This window comes from Podarcis gaigeae (assembly GCF_964106915.1).
Source record: "Podarcis gaigeae genome assembly, chromosome: 1".
Taxonomy (NCBI): Eukaryota; Metazoa; Chordata; class Lepidosauria; order Squamata; family Lacertidae; genus Podarcis; species Podarcis gaigeae.
Genome location: NC_139678.1, coordinates 98,154,517 through 98,172,675, shown reverse-complemented (window position 1 = coordinate 98,172,675; position 18,159 = coordinate 98,154,517). Strand labels below are relative to the sequence as shown.

The window sequence follows — 18,159 nt, the reverse complement described above, 5'->3', positions numbered from 1 at the left end:
GAGAAAGTGAGAGAAATGGCAGCTCCCTCTTGCTGTAGGAACTGTCATATGGGAACAATCGCAAGAATGCCAGTGAAATGCATTCCGGACTTTTGAGTCTAAGGGGCGCTTCCAGTCTGTGACTGGTTTGGGGTGGTATTCACTCGTACTAGCAATTTCAGGTTGCACAATTATAGTTCACTGGGAGATCTTGAGCAACAAACTGGACTTTTTGAGACTAGATGGAGAAATGCGCACATTACTGTGTAGGTTAACACTTGCTTTGGCGCAACATCATTGAATGGTTCTACAAACAAATCAACAAACAGGTCATCTAAAAGCGCCCCGATTATGGGCTGTATTGATTATGGGCTGTATCAAGTGTCTGAAATACAGTTTGAGAGAGTTCCTTCTTGCCACAGATACCTAATCAGGCAGTGGTAGTTGGGCTAGGTCTTTCTTCTGAACTGAGAAAAAGCTCTTACTAGATTTAGGGCTCCATTGGGATATTAAAAGACCTGTTGGTAAGCTTCATACTCCCTTAATTTTCATATACATATATATGAAAATTGTTCATTGTTGAACTGTTAGTGCTGCAACAGTTTTAATTGTCTATTGCAGCTATTGTATTTTTGTATTTAGACCGTTAGGTGTTGTAAACTGCTTTGAGCACAGATCTGTGGAAAATGGGGTATACAAATGATCTGACTATGACTAACTTTTTAAAATGCCACCAAATGCTGAAATCTGACAGTGCTGAGCATTATTGCAAAATGTGCCTCTTCGCTTTCAGCCAAGCCCTCAGTTCGTCCCAGAAGAAAAATACCTTGTGCTTCTGTACAGCACAACTAATTACAATATGAGCTCCTACTCCAAGCCCTTAATGTCTACATAAAACATCAGGCCATAATGAAGATAATTGAAAGTATGACTTTCATCAATATTTAATTAGCATTTGGCGCTAACTCATTATTTCGGGACAAATTTGACATCTCGCTGTGCCGCCTCACACATATTTCATTCCACACGGCTCTTTTTATTGGTGGGGCAGAAACAAACCTAGACATGTGCGCCCCTTCCCTGAGGCTTAGAGGACACACTATATGAACTAGGGAAAAGATGATTGACATTTTAATCTGCTGCAGAATATGAAAGCACAATGTACGGAGTACTGGAAAAATACATTCCGTTTCACGACAGAAGGAACACACTAAATGAAAGAAATATCCTCCAAACACACATTTGCACCTTTGTGATTATCATGCTTGATTAGCTATTCAAACTACTGATTATTTATACAGGTTTGGATAACTTAGCAAATTGTGAGATAAAGACACTTGATAGGCACTGCAATCAATAAAAGGGACCATGTTCCCAGCCAAATTCAGCTTTAATGATGGCTGCCGGAAGAGCAGCAAAATTTTCTATGGTAGAAAAGGTATCACACAAAGTGGGGTGGGAGAATATTGTTTGACTGGAGTTCATAAAAGCAATGGGGGGCAGAGAGAGAGGTGGGCTTAGACATATACTAGGGTATGCAATGACAAAAATATTAATCTTGTATCCATTGGAAGCAGAGCAATCTGTTTTAGAGCCACTCCGTTATCCCAGTTAAATTGACATTGAGGTCCAGATATGATCTGTGTTAAATCTGAAGTTCTGCTTCGTACCCATTGATAATAATGTGAAGTCTAAAAATGGCCAACTTTTTTCGCAAGTGGATGAAATTTTCAGGCAAAGGAACCCCTCAAGTGGATTAAGCCCACTAATTTTCAGGCTAAATTTTCCAATAAGAAATCCTTAACTTTTTTATTTTCTGTCAGAACTGGATGCAAGTTGCTAGCATGGTTGCCTCTTCTGAGGGGGCAAAGTGTGACAATTTCCCAAAAGACAGGTACAACTGGTCTCTTGGAAAATAGAAATCAGAATCCCTCTTTTTAGGGGCTATCAGTTTGAAAAATGGGAACATGAGTGAGATGCCCCTGGGTACCTTCCCTATTAAAAATATAACTTAGTTACAAAAAACGTTTTTTCTCACCACCACCCTCCACCTTCGTGGAAGTACCCTCTGTGAGGTAGGGGAAGAGGGCAATGTTTTTAAATTGTGTATTAGTACAAAGAATAGATTGGGAAAGAAGCAGGCCACCCCAAGAGTCTAATTGCACTGCTTACACACTGCTTTCACAACCAAAACTCAGAAGAGAATGACAACTCATACAAAGAGCACCTCTGTTTATTTTTACTTCAACATCCCTCCCCCAAAATCACTGTGAATGGAGAGTGCTGGGGAAATTGCAAAGATTCGCCCCCCCCCATCCCTCTACCCCCATCCCCTCTTGAGTGCTGGGAATTCCTTTAGTTTGATTTAGTTTATTAGAAAAGAAAAAATGGAGGAGGGGGGAGGCTTGTGAGGAGAGGAGAGAGGCATTGGGGGGGGGGAGAATGAGGCAACTCAGAAGTTTGAGGACTCCCTACTGCATTTACAATGCCAAATAACAAGGTTTATAACACAACATGGCTTTCAGCCACATAATTGTACACACAAATAGCTGTAGACCAGGCACCCCCAAAATCGGCCCTCCAGCTGTTTTGGGACTAAAACTCCCATCATCCCTAGCTAACAGGACAAGTGGCCAGGGATGATGGGAATTGTAGTCCCAAAACATCTAGAGGGCTGAGTTTGGGGGTGCCTGCTATAGGTCAGCTTTGGGATACAAAATTATGTGTGTGCGTACATGGAACCTTCCACAGCATGATCCCTCCCACCAAAATAAAAATGCATGTCCATCAACCTGCAGTCTGTAAACCATGGACCTCACTCCATAGAAAAGGTGGTGACCGTATATCCTACTGAAACCAGTGAGATAACTCAGTCATTATTTAGTCCATTATTTTGTGCATTATTAGTCCATTGTTTCAATAGGACTTAAGGTCAATAAACTTTCTATGCTGAACACAGCTGGGGCATTTTTGTGCAAAAAGGACTTTCTACTTGATCTTTTCTCCTTGTTAAACTTACACCCATTTCCTAATGCCTAGTCCAGTCACAGATTGTACTGTACCTAATTTTACATTCTCACAGCAAAACTCATATTGCAAAAATTGGGGGAAGGGATTGGGGGGGGGTAGAGTGTTGATTTTTTAGAATTACTGTGCAAAAGTGATTTCATGCTCTATTTACAGTTCACAAGTGTTCAGTGGAGTGTTCCATTTGCATTCTCCCCAACACACATCACAATTTGATTATTGCTCTGTTTAGAAGCATGAAGTCAGGTAGCATTAGCAAAATTGCTCACATTGGCTCTCATAATTGCTCCCTTTGTCAGGTAATGGCAAAGTCTGCCCAAATAAAGCTGATAACACTCCTATTGTTGGCACAGATTCCTGAATCAAAGGCCACTTCGGGCAGATGGAAGTTATTACTTTCCCTGTCCACTCACAAGCCATATCCTCTTCTCCTCCTTTTTTGGTCTTCCGTATAAAAAAGAAAATGTAACCAATCTATATTAAATAGGATGTGTTCTAAATGCAGTGCAAGAGTATAAAGCTCTCTCCAATATTTGTCTAGAATAAGTTTTTCTTTTTAAAATTAGCTGCCTATCCATCTTCAAGCCAACATCTGGCATGAGAAGTTTTTTCTCCGTTCAAAAGACCTAGTCAAAGTACCACGGGCCGATTAGATATCTGTGGCAAGAAGGAACTCTCTCAAACTGTGTTTCAAACACTTGAGAATATTTCAATACAGCCCAGAGTGAAAAGGTGTCAAGGGTGCAATGAGGAGCAGAACCTGAAGCCCTCCAGATGTTGGATTCTCAATTCCCACCAACCTCAGCCACCTTAGCCAATGGTCAAGGTTGAAAGGAGTTCCCCACTCTAGCCCTGCTAAGCTGGGGCTTGTTTTGCGTGATAAAGTCACGTGTTAATTCACCCTATACACTGACTATCACCATGTGACGGACTTTTCACATCCTGCAGCTGCATATCTAGAATGATGACATACACACACAAGTAAACAGCTTTTCACAGTGATGTGGAGTAAATTGCTTTGTGAAAGCCACAAACAAGGGATGCAGATTTTAAGCCTACTATATGTGGAAAGTGTGGGTGAAGCTTGTGTCACTGTTATTTTATATTATTATGAGTGAGGCTGTTTTGGAGGGGAGTTTATTGTACCCGCAATGCTTTTAAATTTAAGATAATATTTTTGTTTTACTGTTAACTGTGCTGCTTTAAATATGTCTTTTATATTTGACCTTTGTATGCAATATTTGTTTTGTAAAGCCTTATTTGATGCTTTAAATTAGGTTGTGAACCGCTTGCGAGTTAATAAATAAATAAATAAAGGAATTATTTAAATAATTAAATAGGTATTATGTATAAACTGGCAAAATGCTACCATCGTGATAAGTTTCAGACTTTTATTGTTGAAGCTGGTAGGACCAGGCAGCAATATGTATCATAAACACCCAAGGAAAATAAATAAATAAATAAATAAATAATCCATCCATCCATCCATCCATCCATCCATCCAAAGAACACCCCTTAATAGTAACAACAACATAACTCTGTAATTGACAATCTGTTACCTTTTAATCATACCTCTAAAATTGCTTGAACGTCACCTCAGCCTGGCTGAGGAAGTTTGGCTCTGCTTCTTGTCAAGAAACACTGCTCCCTTTAGGGATCCTACAAATTCTGCTACAGGCAGCGACCATTTCAGGCATGTCCAATTGATGTGTGACTGCCAACGTATGGGTCCTTTCGACCTGGAGGAATGGGGGCAGGGCAGGCTTATGCGTGTTCCCCCAATGTGTGTAGGGGCCAGGAACGGAAACCCAAAAATTGTTACCTCCTGTACAGAATTACAGCTGTGGAGTGGAAAGTTTAGGTTTCTACCATACTTCTTTGCCCGAAAAATAGTGGAAGTTACTTTTACCATCAGATTCAGAGGAGGACACGCCATTAAGATGGCTTTGAAACCTACAAGCTGGACCCACCCGCTTGATATGCAGAATTCTTAGTGATTACACTTGGGAATCCTGAAAGTACTGGCTTGGATAGCAAGATGTGGGTGCTGGTTTTTGGATTTGTAAGTTGGATAAATTGAAAAATACATATGGTAAAATAAAAGGAGAATTCCCTGGATGCCTAGATCCAGGTTTGGGGCAAGTACAGGCACCCCCCCCCCCCACTTATGTGCATTATATTTGTGTGCAAGTTCATCATGCGAGAGGCTGGGCTGGATGAATCCCAAGCAGGAATTAAGATTGCCGGAAGAAAAAACAACAACCTCAGATATGCAGATGACACAACCTTGATGGCAGAAAGTGAGGAGGAATTAAAGAACCTTTTAATGAGGGTGAAAGAGGAGAGTGCAAAATATGGTCTGAAGCTCAACATTAAAAAAAAACACTAAGATCATAGCCACTGGTCCCATCACCTCCTAGCAAATAGGGGAAGAAATGGAGGCAGTGAGAGATTTTACTTTCTTGGGCTCCATGATCACTTGAGAGCGGAGAAGGGGATGACAGAGGACGAGATGGTTGGACAGTGTTCTCGAAGCTACCAGCATGAGTTTGACCAAACTGCGGGAGGCGGTGGAAGACAGAAGTTCCTGGCGTGCTCTGGTCCATGGGGTCATGAAGAGTCGGACACGACTAAACAACTAAACAACAACAACATTTATGCATGGTGCCGAGAAACAAACAAATAGAATCATACGAGGAAATGGTGGAAGAGAGCTGGAGAGTCCTTGTGGCTTGTGAGGAGACCCTCTCCGGAGCCCAAAGAGGATGTCAGTGTGGGCAGAGGAAGTCTTAAAGAAATCTGAGCTGCATCGGGACTGTGTTTAGGCTGCTCAGCTTCCCCACCTAACAGCTGACGTGCTGTGTAGCACAGCATCAGCAGGTGCTTTCTGTTAGCTTCTAGATGGTCCCAGAGCCTCAACTTTAGATATTTTGGTCTGGATTGGAGAGCGGGAGAGAGCTGGAGAACAGGGGAAAATAGGCATTTAGTGGTGTGTTTATTTTAACACAATTTCACTTACATGTGCAGCACCCGGAACATAAGCCCGCATAAGTGGGGGGATGCCTGTATAGAGAAATGGAGACTGATGTCTAGCTCACTTAACAGGATCTAGTTAAAGTATGCTAATTAGGATTCTGTGCTTTAGGAAGGGGAAAAGGTTGTACTTTAAAATCTGGGGGGCTCATCTGTGTAGTGTGCATTTACGACGTTTCTTTACCTCTGCAGAAATTCTGACTTGCCCTCACAACAAATCTGCATGTTTTAGACATGCTCGAGCTTGAATATGCAAATTGAAAAGAATGTATTAATTATCATTAGACATTCCTTCACAAAAGACTAGAACTAATTGGAGAAATAATTTGGGAAAATTGAGCTACATGACAGAAAACATTAAGATTCATCAAGTTTCAATTCTCTAATTCTGTCAGCTTGTCAAAAGTAGGAGTCTGCTATTAATATCTAAATGACTGGAGAGCATTTTTTCTCTCCACACCCACCTCACCCTCCAACAAATAGTACAGTTTACGGCCTCTTAAATGTTTCCTTTCAAATTAACCAGACCTGACCAGAGTGTCCCCCCCCCCCCCGGTTGAAGGTTATTGACAAAGAAGTTTTAAGAAAAACTTTGGGGGTTATCCCAGTTATTGAAGTTCGTATTTCAGTATGTCTATTCAGCATGGCTAACATTACATATTACCCTTAAACTGGATACATAGCTTGATTTGTGACATAAGCCTTTGGTGAACTATGGCTAGAAATCCAAAGTTGTATAAAAATACATTTTCAAAAACTCACCTCCTAAACAATATGGCCTCCTAAACAAGATGGGATGAAGTGCTGCTGGGAAGCGGAGGGACTCAGTCCCAAACTGGAAAGGGAGCAGTTTTATTTTTCAAGCCATTATTTCACAATACTCCCTTCCCTCTTCAGTCCTTTGCCTACACTTTGGGTGAAGCCATCTACCCCAGGATGACCATCGCTGAAAAGTTTTGTGCTAAAATGCTGACTGGAATTCAAATTGCTAACCATCTGCTTCAAACCAATAGTTTGAAATGCAGATAGTTCTGTTATGAATATTTGCCTCTTAAACTATTGGTTCGGAGCAGATGCTTTTAATAACGAAGCAATTAAACAGCCAAGGCATCTCTTAAGTTGGAAGTCAGCAATCAAAGTACTTGTGTGGTGAAAATACCTAGAGATCCTGCAGAGTGGGATATAAACAATACTTATAAATCATCATTCAACATTTTGCATTTTTGTGAAATGAAAACAAGAATACTGAAAAAGTCTTAGTAATACAAGGACTAATATCCAGAGTTGCACAGAACAGAATTCCAATAACTCTTGCAAATACCGTGTTCCCCTTCCCAAAAAGAAAAATCTGCTTCAATGGGTTGGGGGGGGGGGTCTGGCATATATCACTTCCCTGTCTACCTGAGGGGGCACCCAGTTCATGGGAGCTTCTGCTGGATTCAAGACATTTCTGTTAGCAGAAAGAGTCCTTCTATTTGTAGGATAACAGGTCTGGCTCCAACTCATTGCCAACAAATTTAAAAATGGTCAAAGTTAACAAATGTGATTTCTGCCAAAGACCTTCCAAAGTATTTTAAAAGAGGCCAGGAAAAGAAGCCAAAACATGATTTTCTAGAGAAAGAACTCTGTAGCTCAGGTGCAACAACAGAGAAAGCCCTGCTCTAGGTAGATCGAAAGTCAGGATTTGAAATCAGGCCCCAAACTGGCAACCTATGCTGGTGGCTTGAAAACATATTAATATATTCTCACCAGCTCATTCCGTTCCATAGATGGACAGCAACCTTTTGTACCACCTAAAGTTTCCAAGTCATCTTCAATGGGATGTGCTTTGGAGCTCATTACATTCGTCTGATCTGGACCTCACGGATGACAAATAGCTGTTTTTATCTTCCAACATTTGCAAACTGGCAAATTAGTTAGTAAAAGGTATTCCAGACAGACCAGAGATATTGTTGTGGGCAGCACACATGCCACAACTCTCCCCTCCCCAACTGTAACCCCCAAAATGAGATCTGAAATAACCTTCTATTGGCTATGAAAGGCTTCTTCAAATGAAAATTCAGTAGGAAGCGGTCAGTGCCCTAGCTCTCGGTCCAGATGTACCCATAGATGCCACTCCAAATTTTGAATATGTTTCTTTATGACACTTCCTATAATGTGGCAGCCTATGTGCTTCTCTAAAATCAGCATTGATATAGTGTGTGTGAAGTTGTAAACCTGTGTTTAAAAGGGATCTGTTTTCTATTCATTTCTGAATAAAAAATTGTCAAGACGGTGAAGATCGTTGTGATCATCGTTGACGTTGCTGTATGTCAAGGGAAACGTAGCAAAGTCAGTGTCTCAAAGACAACAAGGTACACAGAAGATTTCTGTATAAGTAACAACTTTATTGTAACTTGATGTCCTGAAATGCAAAAATATTTTCAGCAACAAGGTACAAAAAGTATTTCACTGTTAACATCAGGCAGATATAAAAGGCTGGATGGTTTGATGCAAGTGTTTAACATGATAGGTAATGTGAATAACTCCCAGCTAAGACCCAGGTTTAAAGTCCTTCCAATGTTTAGATTCTAAAACAGAACTAAAGAGAAACCTTCATTCTGACATATCAAAATCCAGGATTAACTAGATTACAGAGTATGATTAACGCAAACCACAGCAAACACTGACAAAAATAATGAGTGTCCATTTCAGGGGAAGTCCATTTGCTGCAAGCAGGAAACAAGCAATTCAATGTACTTGTGTTGTAAAACAAACCAGTACCTAACAGTTTGTAGGAAGTGTTAAGAAAATCCAATCAACCCAGCCAATAAGAATTAAAACTTGGGACAAACATCAATTGGTTTAAAAAAATCATATGTTATAGCCTAAAAAAAAGCATCTCCCACTGTTTAACCTCGCAATTTCTATAGGAACTTTACTAGCACAATTATTTAGACTTGACCTTGAAGGAACAGCCTCTTCATAAGGGGACAAACACAGATACTGTATTCTGTGTTACTCTTAGAAGGCAGATGTCATCAAAAACTCATTGAAATTCCATACTTAAATAATGAAACCATGCCAACAAAAAACACACACAACCCCAACACAAATCAACTTCTATCAATAACCTCATTTTAGAATTCAGAGTTTACTAAGCACAGAGAAAATATGCGTCTGAAAAATATTTTGCATCTGTAGCTTCTGAAGATAGACAAACTGTTGTACATATACCCACTCTATTCTGCATTCATGTATTCCTCATACATCAGTACTCCTCTATACCTTTTCCAAGGATTTTCAAAAACAAATTCATCCCATTATATTTCAAAAAGGCACTATGCATTCATACTTCAGCATGCAGTAAATGGACTGTCGAAATCTGGATGGGTTACTGAAGTACATTGTCACATACTTCAATTAAGTGAAACCTCTGCCACTTTTAACAGCAAACAGAGTCCTATTTTTCTGAAAAATAAATCTTTGTTAAAAACTCACACACAATTACACAACACATGCAGGGTGCTCCCTTGGGGGGGGGGGTTGATGGTGATGGCCGGTGGGTATTGAAGGGACAGAGTTGGCAAGCCAAACATGGCACTTGGGTAACTGTGCTGAAAATCCCAATGAGTAGACTGTTACTATTCTCACCAAATGTCAAGTATTCAGCCATAAAAAGCATGTGCAAACAGACCTTTTCTCCTGCAGCACTAGGGGGAGGATCAAGGCTGAACCAAATCAATAGGGCCCTCCAGTGGAGAAAGGGGTGATTGCTACCAATTTCCCCCTGCTCCCTTAGCCCCATGCATCCCCCCCCCCAAGCTGCTCTATGGGGTCAGGTGGCCCTGCAGGACAGCTGGGAGATAGAGCGCTGGGGCTGAAGGAGGAAGGAAGTGAAAATCACCTTTCTCTCTCACCTTTTCCCACTGAGAACCTCTAATGGACTTTAGATCTCTTCTCTGGAAAGAGAAGTCTAGTTCCAATCAGGATTTTTTCATATGGAACAAGAGGAAATGTAATCAGACTGCGGCAAAACAGAGAAAATTGTTCTTGCCAGCACTATTGGAAGAGTGAGAACACTGCATGTGGTTCACTAAAGGGGGGCAGGGGGCGGGATGTGGATTTGTTTAACCCTTTTTGTGTATTTTTAATAGCAAATGCATGGAACAATATACACACAGCTCCTGCTTTCAGAACACAATGCATTTCCAGGAAGTCATTTGATAGGCAAGTGTTCACATAACAAGCTGATGGTTTCCAATGTTTCCTATGGGAACATTTCTAATCCATGATTTGTCTGATCTCCCTGTCTGGTTTCTGCCTGAAATGGCTGCTGCAGACCAGCAAACCACAAACATGTAAGGAAGTGGGTAAACGCTGGCTATTCAGATATCTGAATCAGCCATTTGTGTAGTGAGGTTTGGGTATAATTCTTTGTGTACAGATAACTGATATTCCAGATAAAAACAGTGTTCCATAGTGGGACCTGCATGTATATCAGTTATCATGATTGGCTGCTAAGTGTACCATGTGACATACATTTTGTTAATTTGACAAGTGGACTTTTCATAGAGTTGTAAAAATTCTTACAGCGTTTTAATTATTATTTTTTGGTACAAAGTGTGCTATTATGCTTTTTAAAAACTTGTAAACAAAATGCTTAAGATCTTCCATCTGATTGCTCTATCTAGCAGTTTCTGAATAAGCTGAAATGGACAATTATGGTATTAAATAGTCAAGTCACTCTGTATATTATAGCTGCAACTTTCACGTTGTGAGGCTGTTCATTATGGTAATTTCTTACACTGCAGCAGAAGTTTCTCTGCAATGGAGGGACACAGCTTACCTGATAAAACACCTACAAGACCTTAGTTTGGATTAGGAGAAACTGCCAATAAATGTTATAAGCTATGATACATCTCTGTATCAGTTTGGTTCACTGAGTAATATTGAGGCCCACTGAAACCACCAGGAGTGCAATTAAAATGACCTTTAACTGTGCCTGAAGGATGATAATTCAAATACTGCATTCAAGTCACCCTAAAGAGTGAGTTTAGCCAGAAAGTGGGTAAGTTTCACATTTTAGCACTGTGCTGGCTTGGGAGCACTCTGCTTGCCCCAACTGTTCTTTAATAAATGTTTACTCAAATTAATAAACATGCTTGAGAACTTTAAACATGTCAATGCTCCTCACTGAAAACAGAAAGGAGGCATGTTTTGAGAAGGTAAAAAAACCTTAATAGAGTAAGCATGTGAATCAAACGGGTCAATTAAAATATTTAGTTAAAAATTCAGAGCAATTCCCTTTTCCTATGGTTAAATACAACTTTTACCACGCAACAGATCTAGCACATCACCAGGTTTAAAGTAAAATTCACTGTCAATCATTCAAGAAGCGTTTACAAATGTGCACTGCGGCAGACAAATCCTCCCAACTGTAAACAAAGCTAGCAAAAACACTGGAAGTGGTGGCATTAAAGCGAAGGTTTGTATAGAAAAACTGGCCCTTTACAAGCAGTTTACAGGTTGTTATATCCTTTTCACATTATGCAGAATTTCAATACCATCCACAATGCTAGTACAATAGCAAATGCTAAAAACAGCAAGTCAGTGCTTATAAATACTGACGTTTCAGACTCCTATTCTTCCTGTTAAGTGTGTGTCTGTGCAACTTCCACTAGTGTGAACAGGCTTGTGCATACACACACTAAAGGAACATAGCTAAGCCTGCCCAAAGTGTGAAAATAGAATGGATTCTAACATGAACACTTGAGATAGTCACTTTGAATCAACATCTCTAAAGTCATGCTTTCCTTGTTTGCAGTAACAAAACTAAATCCCATGTGGCTGTGGGCATCTTAATGTATTTCAAAAGTTAGGCCACAATTGCTGTACCATATTTATCAAAACCAAAATATATATGTACCACACAACATACAAAAGTTACACATTAAAAGTGCATACTGAGAATCCATAATTTGGCCCATTTCTGAAATTTACATTTGGTCATTCTTATGCATCCTTGACCTTCCATGTATCCCATGTGAGAAATAACCACTTCCTCCCCAGCATATATCACTTGTTCTCTCTCCATACTAGCTTTCGCTCTGGTTCAGTACAATGTAAATGTAAAATAGCAACGAATCGTAAAGGAACACAGGCCAAAAAGGGTTACTGTGTGTTTCTTTTAACATCTGATGGAGACACTCACAGAGTAAGCATTTAGAAATTCTATCAAAATACATTTCTGGGCCAAGACATTGCATATTTCTCTCACTCACCTGAACCAATGAAAAATAAATTATATTCAGAGTAGTATATTGCCACAGCATGCCTGGCAGCACCCTCTGAAGGTAGACAGATGCACCCTAAATACAGTACTTTGACTGGAGTGCTTGCTGCCCCTCAACTCAAGCGCTTTTAATAAGAGGCTAGTTGAAACCTTCCAGTTACCACAAGACCAAATTATACTCTTCATTTTGGGTTCTGTTTTTGTTTTTTTTAAAAAGGAAGATCCCTTTCAAGAACGGTCTTCATTTATCAGCATTACTGCATTATGGAGCTAGTGCAATCCTACATAGCCGAGTCAAAAAGACGAGGCACAATTTAAAAAGAAAAAGGAAAAAGAAAACCACAAATGAACTAGAGTAACTGACGTTAAGGCCTTTCAGTGAACTGGAGAGTTATCAGTCTAAATTAAAGCTGATTATTAAACCATATATTATTATCCACTCTTAAAAGCTTTCTGTTCTGTGGACAGGGGGTAGCAAATTCTGGCAGATGGTCTGTGGAAACCCCTCTGGACAGGGATGAGGAGTCTTATATTCTCTATAGTTCATGGAAGATTTCATGACTGTTTTAGTCGTTTGCGTGGAATGCCAAACTGTGGACACTGTGCAGATGCTAACGCTCGAAAGGCCTCAGCTACTAAGTGGGGGTGGGAGTGGATCATTGACTTCCAGCCGGCTGTTTCCATGATGTCCGTGGCTTGGCTGTCAATAAAAGAATTACAAGAATCAGGTTCAGGAGACAATGCAATCCTGCGCATGTCCACTTTGAAGTTACTACAGTAAGCTCAATGGGACATGCTCCCAGGTAAATCAGCTTGCTGGTATATCTAAGCCATGGATTAGAAGAGTGCCTGCGATCCTGTGCATACTTTTCTGGAAGCAAGCCCCATTAACTCAATGGGAGTTGCTTCTGAGTAAGCATGCATAGCATTGTACTATTAAGGAGAATTTTTTCAGCTGTTTTAGAAATTGTGCACTTGGCTGCAAAGGACAATCTAGCTTTTGGAGAGTCTGCAGCAAACTTGTTTTTCAATTTTAAGCCAAATTTTTAATTATTTGTACCCCACCCATCCCGTTGGGTCACCCCAGCCATCCTGCTACCAAAGCAGAATTTAAAAACTTGCAGTCAGTACAACATTGCCTTCTCTGAATCACCTGATTAAGTTTGACCATGACTACAAAAGCTGTCTTTCAGATCTTCAAGTCCTGGATCAACATGGGAAGCTTGTTTAAGGTTTCAGCACAGGCCCTATACTGTTTCAGATGGATATTACAAGAATATCTTCTGTGACTTAAGACGCTACACTTGTGGTATGAGAACAGTAGAAGATATTCTCTGTCAATTTCAGTGCCCTATGCACAAAGAAAGAATTGCTAGCCCGGATTCAACTAACTCAAGTGTGCTAGCAGAAGCCAGGGGGAAGGGCTCCCATTATTGAAACGTGGTTTCCCTCCCCCAAATTTGCTCTAGGGAATGAGGAAAACCCCGAGAAGAGCACATTTGGGGCGGGGGAAGGAGAAGAGGGACTGCTCCATCTGGCAAGCAGAAATGCTTGCGCTGATGGAAAAATCAGAAGAGTGTGACCTGGAATTCCACCCATAGTCTCAGTTTCAACTCTGCTTAAGTCTACAGAAAATGGAGATACAGAAAAAAAATGGTAACAGAATGTGGCTTCATTTCTTTCGCAAGAGGAAATTGGGAACAAATCTATATGGATACTGGTATTCTAATTATTTGTTTCTGGTATACATTGTTTATTCTGCTATGATAGAATTTAATATAAAGACAACAAAAACTGATTGGGTTGTAGTCAACCACGTTTTACTCAGAGTATAACCAATTAATGACCCTCAGTCACATCTTTAGCTTTGATAGGTCTACTCTGATTACAGGACTTGTGCCAAATACCACACACTGTTTACAGACGGCTTTGAAGCGTAGCCAGTACGTACTTGCTGTTCCAGTTTTTCGCATCTTTACAACCAAGTTGCCTAAGAACACTGCACCTGTGGCATGAGAGAATATCCAGATATTAATTTTTCAGGAGATTTCACTTCAAGGAATGCAAATTCTTTTTAAAGGAAGGAAGTCAAGTACATACCTGTTAATAAACTCTATTGCTTGTGCTTTCAACTGCTCCGCACTGTGCAAATCTGCGAGGATGAGGATGTCTGCAACATTTTCTACTGAGAGGTTACTACACAGAGCTTCTTCACACATGATCTTTAGCCGTTCCAGTGCATACTAAAGGAAGAGGGGGAAAGCCCGTTGTTGTTCACATTTGTTCTTTCCTAATCTAAAAAGCAGACATTTCTAATAGGTATATTCTTTCTAGTAACTGTGAAGTAATTGGCCCCTCAAAGAATTGCCAACTGTGTTAATGTAAGGAAATACACAGACTCCCTTCAAACACACATTCAGTAGCTGTGTGAGGTGGAATGGGACTGTGCTGGCTGGTTATGTTACCTGGCAGCTGTATCTCTGGCAGAAGAGGGCCTACATATATATACAGCTTAAATACAATTTGTCCACCATTAGCTATAAAAGCCTGCTGCTGTCATCTCAAGCTTTAAACAAATGTTAAGGGTTTTCATCTGAAGCTCACCCTCTGTATCAGTGACACTGTGATAATGTCTAGACACAGCGTAACGGGCAATAGGCCTGAATTCGTCCTCTATCACTTGTCTTTGCATATTTACTCTTCGTAAACAAATCCATTCAATTCGCACAACAGCATAGGAAGGCAGCTGTTCCTCAAGTTCTCTCTAAAGACACCCAGAACACCTGAGAGGAAGCCTTTAGCTAAACTACATAGGATCTTATGTCTTCTAATACATTTCTACTGCTAATAATCCAGTTCCTTACTGTGCTTTTCTTAACTATATAAAAATCTCCCAAAACAAACACTTTTTGGGTTTCATTCAAATGACCTATAAAGCCCTTCTATAGGCAATTACTTACTTTGTCTGCTGCTGCCAACAAGCTGTCGGCCATTTTGTCAAGGTTTGGAGCTTTCCCAGTATAAATGAACCTCATCATCTCTTTAAAAACGTCAGGGTCTACATCATTTATTTCTACACGATTCTGTTACGTGAAACAGAAAAAAAACTTGTCATGGTTCCAACTTAAAATATTACAATCCATCTACACTGAGTAATTCCTAATAGCTTACTATTTCATATCCAAAGTGTCCTGATTTAACGTGACAAGAGATGTTTAGCTCCTGCTGTAGTTGCTTAGAATCCTATTCTAAGTGGTGGGCACATTCAAATCCTATTCAAAAGTTAAAAATCGGAGACTCTTAACTCTTGCCATCTTAGTTTCATGGGTCTCTACATACATTTCAGACAGGTTTCTAGAGCATGCTGAACCATGAGACTGCACTTGCTGAAATGGATGGAATCTGTCTAGCTCTTCTAATCTTAAGTGCCAGGTATGTTAATTCTATGCTTCTCATACAATTACTACCTCCATTTCCATTTCTGAGGGAAAGTTCCAATTTGAATGCAATGCCAGTTTTATTTGAATGCTCCTCAATATTAAATCCTTGCAACTATATCCTTTGCCCCTCAATTTGTTTGGTAACAAAGAGCGTTTCAGGAGCAACTAGGCCATATTGTGCCATGCATTAGTCTTGTTAAAAATGCAGCCCACCCCCTGACCCCGGGAGAGCATGAAGGCAAAATGCCCATCTAATGTGGCACTATTGCCCATAGTTTTCCTGCACTATAAATAATTGCCATTTTAAACAATGTTCAATTCTCAATCACCTTTTAAGCTAATTGTAAGGTTTTTTTTAAAATCAGTGAACCTAACCCAGTTACCCAGCTACTGCATTCTTGATCTACACCAAAAGCTTACAGTTTTCTGTAAAAACAAACAAACCCTCCTTTACAAATCATATGACGATAACATTCACTCACCTTTTTGCTTTCCTCCATTTCGTGTTCAAACATTGCATTAAAAACAGGAGAACGAGCTGTCGCAAGAGATAAAAGCATTAGTACCATACCAAGGTCGAAATAATTTTATCAAACAAATTATAATACAGAAGGAGGAGGTACCTGCAAGAACAGATTTATGAGCTTTGAACTCTTCTCCACCTACATAAAAGCTACAATCTGTAAATCTTGTTGTTTCCCAGAGATTTCCTAGATCTTCTGCTAGCCGGCATTCAGGTACCTTTAATGTGTTTGTACTGGACTGTCCTGATATATTCACTGAGTCTTGGACCACGCTCACCTAGCAAAAAACAGTAATTTTATGCATTTCATAATATTACAACTCCTATGGTTAACCTAGATTTAAGAATACAAACAAATAGATAGTTCTTCAGTCCTCAAGCAGTGACAATTCATTTTAGTTGGGATATTCCGATATCCCAATATAAGCTGGAAGAAGAAAATGAAGCACAGAAGCAGCTATCCCTAAAACCTCACACTCAACTGGAACAGTTCTTTATACAACCAGCACAGAAGAAATAAAAAATCAGGGGTGGACATTTCTTTGAAATCCACCACCAACAAAATCAGCAACATGCAGTACTACTGTTCCAACTTGCAACCCGAATAGTTCCTACCCTGAAGGTGAGATTCAAGAATACAGCAGACTTGAAGAGAGTTTGCACTGCTAATATCTTTAGAAACTAAGCAGAAGAATATTAATTTTGTAACACTCAGGAATGCTTTCATAGGTCAGAAAAGGTTCTGCTAGCTAACATTTTATAGCACCATGTAGAGATAAAGCAGGTTTTTTAAAACAAACAAACAATAAAACAACACAGAATGCAGGTGGCCCAACCAAGGTCAGAAGGAAGTGGCACTGATGTAGAAAATGACCTCTCCTGGCTGAAGTTCACATATTGGAGAAGGACTGCAAAAGGGCCATGGTTCAATCCCTGGAAATTCCAATTTATTTGCTTTTCTTTTTAACATTTTTTTTTTAAATCAGGTAGAAGAGAATGTGAAACACATGCCCAACAAATAGCTTGATCTGGAATAAGACTGCGTCATATGGATAGTATCCAACTTCTTGCGCTGGGAACAAAATGATGGCTTCACAAGGTGAAACTATTGGATCACATCCTGTGTTCCTATAATAACTCTTGACCAGCAAGCAAGATCAGCCTTAGCAAATTCATGGATGGGTAGCGTTCAAAGCCAATATGCAGAGCTAATGCTTCAAGACTTGCTTTGCTCTACAAAGCAGTAGCTGAGCACTCCCTGAAAGAAGTTGTGAAAACAAAGGGCAAGGTTTGATTCCCCCCAAGTCAAACCACTGCAATGGCAAATATTTCATCTTTTACAGAAACCCCTGACCTCTTAGTCAATATTCACTTATAGAACTACTTTGATCTACAGCAAAAACTATTTGAACCAGAAATATTTTATGGAGTAAGGATCCTTTTCAGACCTAGACATGTGTTACATCCACTTACGAACTGAATAATTGTATTCATAACGAATTCATCACACAGCTAATTTAGCTTGTCTATCTAAATAAAATAAGATGCAGTATATTTGCACTATTTAGTCTCAGGGGCCACATTTCAATTATTCTTCCTACACAGCATAATGACACATAATTAAGTTGTAATCTTGCCAAGTTTTTTTTGTACACATTTCTTGTAAATACACAGATCAAAGCAAACTTATTAGCAGTTAGAGCATCTATCATCCTCCTAAGCTACTAATCAGTCCAGGGCAGCAGTGATAACCTGCCAATATATATTTAACATTCAGTGCACTGGGATCATAACCTTCCATTTTTAAGTATCATAAGCAGTCTTACTGGATTTTACTAAGACTGTTTAGGTTTCCGGCATAATTTATAGCTATTTACATATAT

The 18,159-nt window shown here is 39.8% G+C and overlaps 1 protein-coding gene across 1 annotated transcript in view; it reads right to left on the bottom strand.

Annotated features, from left to right (window-relative positions):
- Nucleotides 1-8,405: 8,405 nt before the first annotated feature.
- Nucleotides 8,406-18,159, bottom strand: part of SPOPL (speckle type BTB/POZ protein like) — a 32,133-nt gene continuing 22,379 nt past the window's right edge. The window contains exons 6-11 of the mRNA XM_083712537.1: nucleotides 16,377-16,554; nucleotides 16,236-16,291; nucleotides 15,274-15,396; nucleotides 14,414-14,556; nucleotides 14,265-14,318; nucleotides 8,406-13,013 (exon numbers count right to left, since the gene is read on the bottom strand). Coding sequence (XP_083568663.1) covers nucleotides 12,869-13,013; nucleotides 14,265-14,318; nucleotides 14,414-14,556; nucleotides 15,274-15,396; nucleotides 16,236-16,291; nucleotides 16,377-16,554 — 699 coding nt within the window. The 3' untranslated portion in view covers nucleotides 8,406-12,868. The remainder of the gene's footprint in view (nucleotides 13,014-14,264; nucleotides 14,319-14,413; nucleotides 14,557-15,273; nucleotides 15,397-16,235; nucleotides 16,292-16,376; nucleotides 16,555-18,159) is intronic.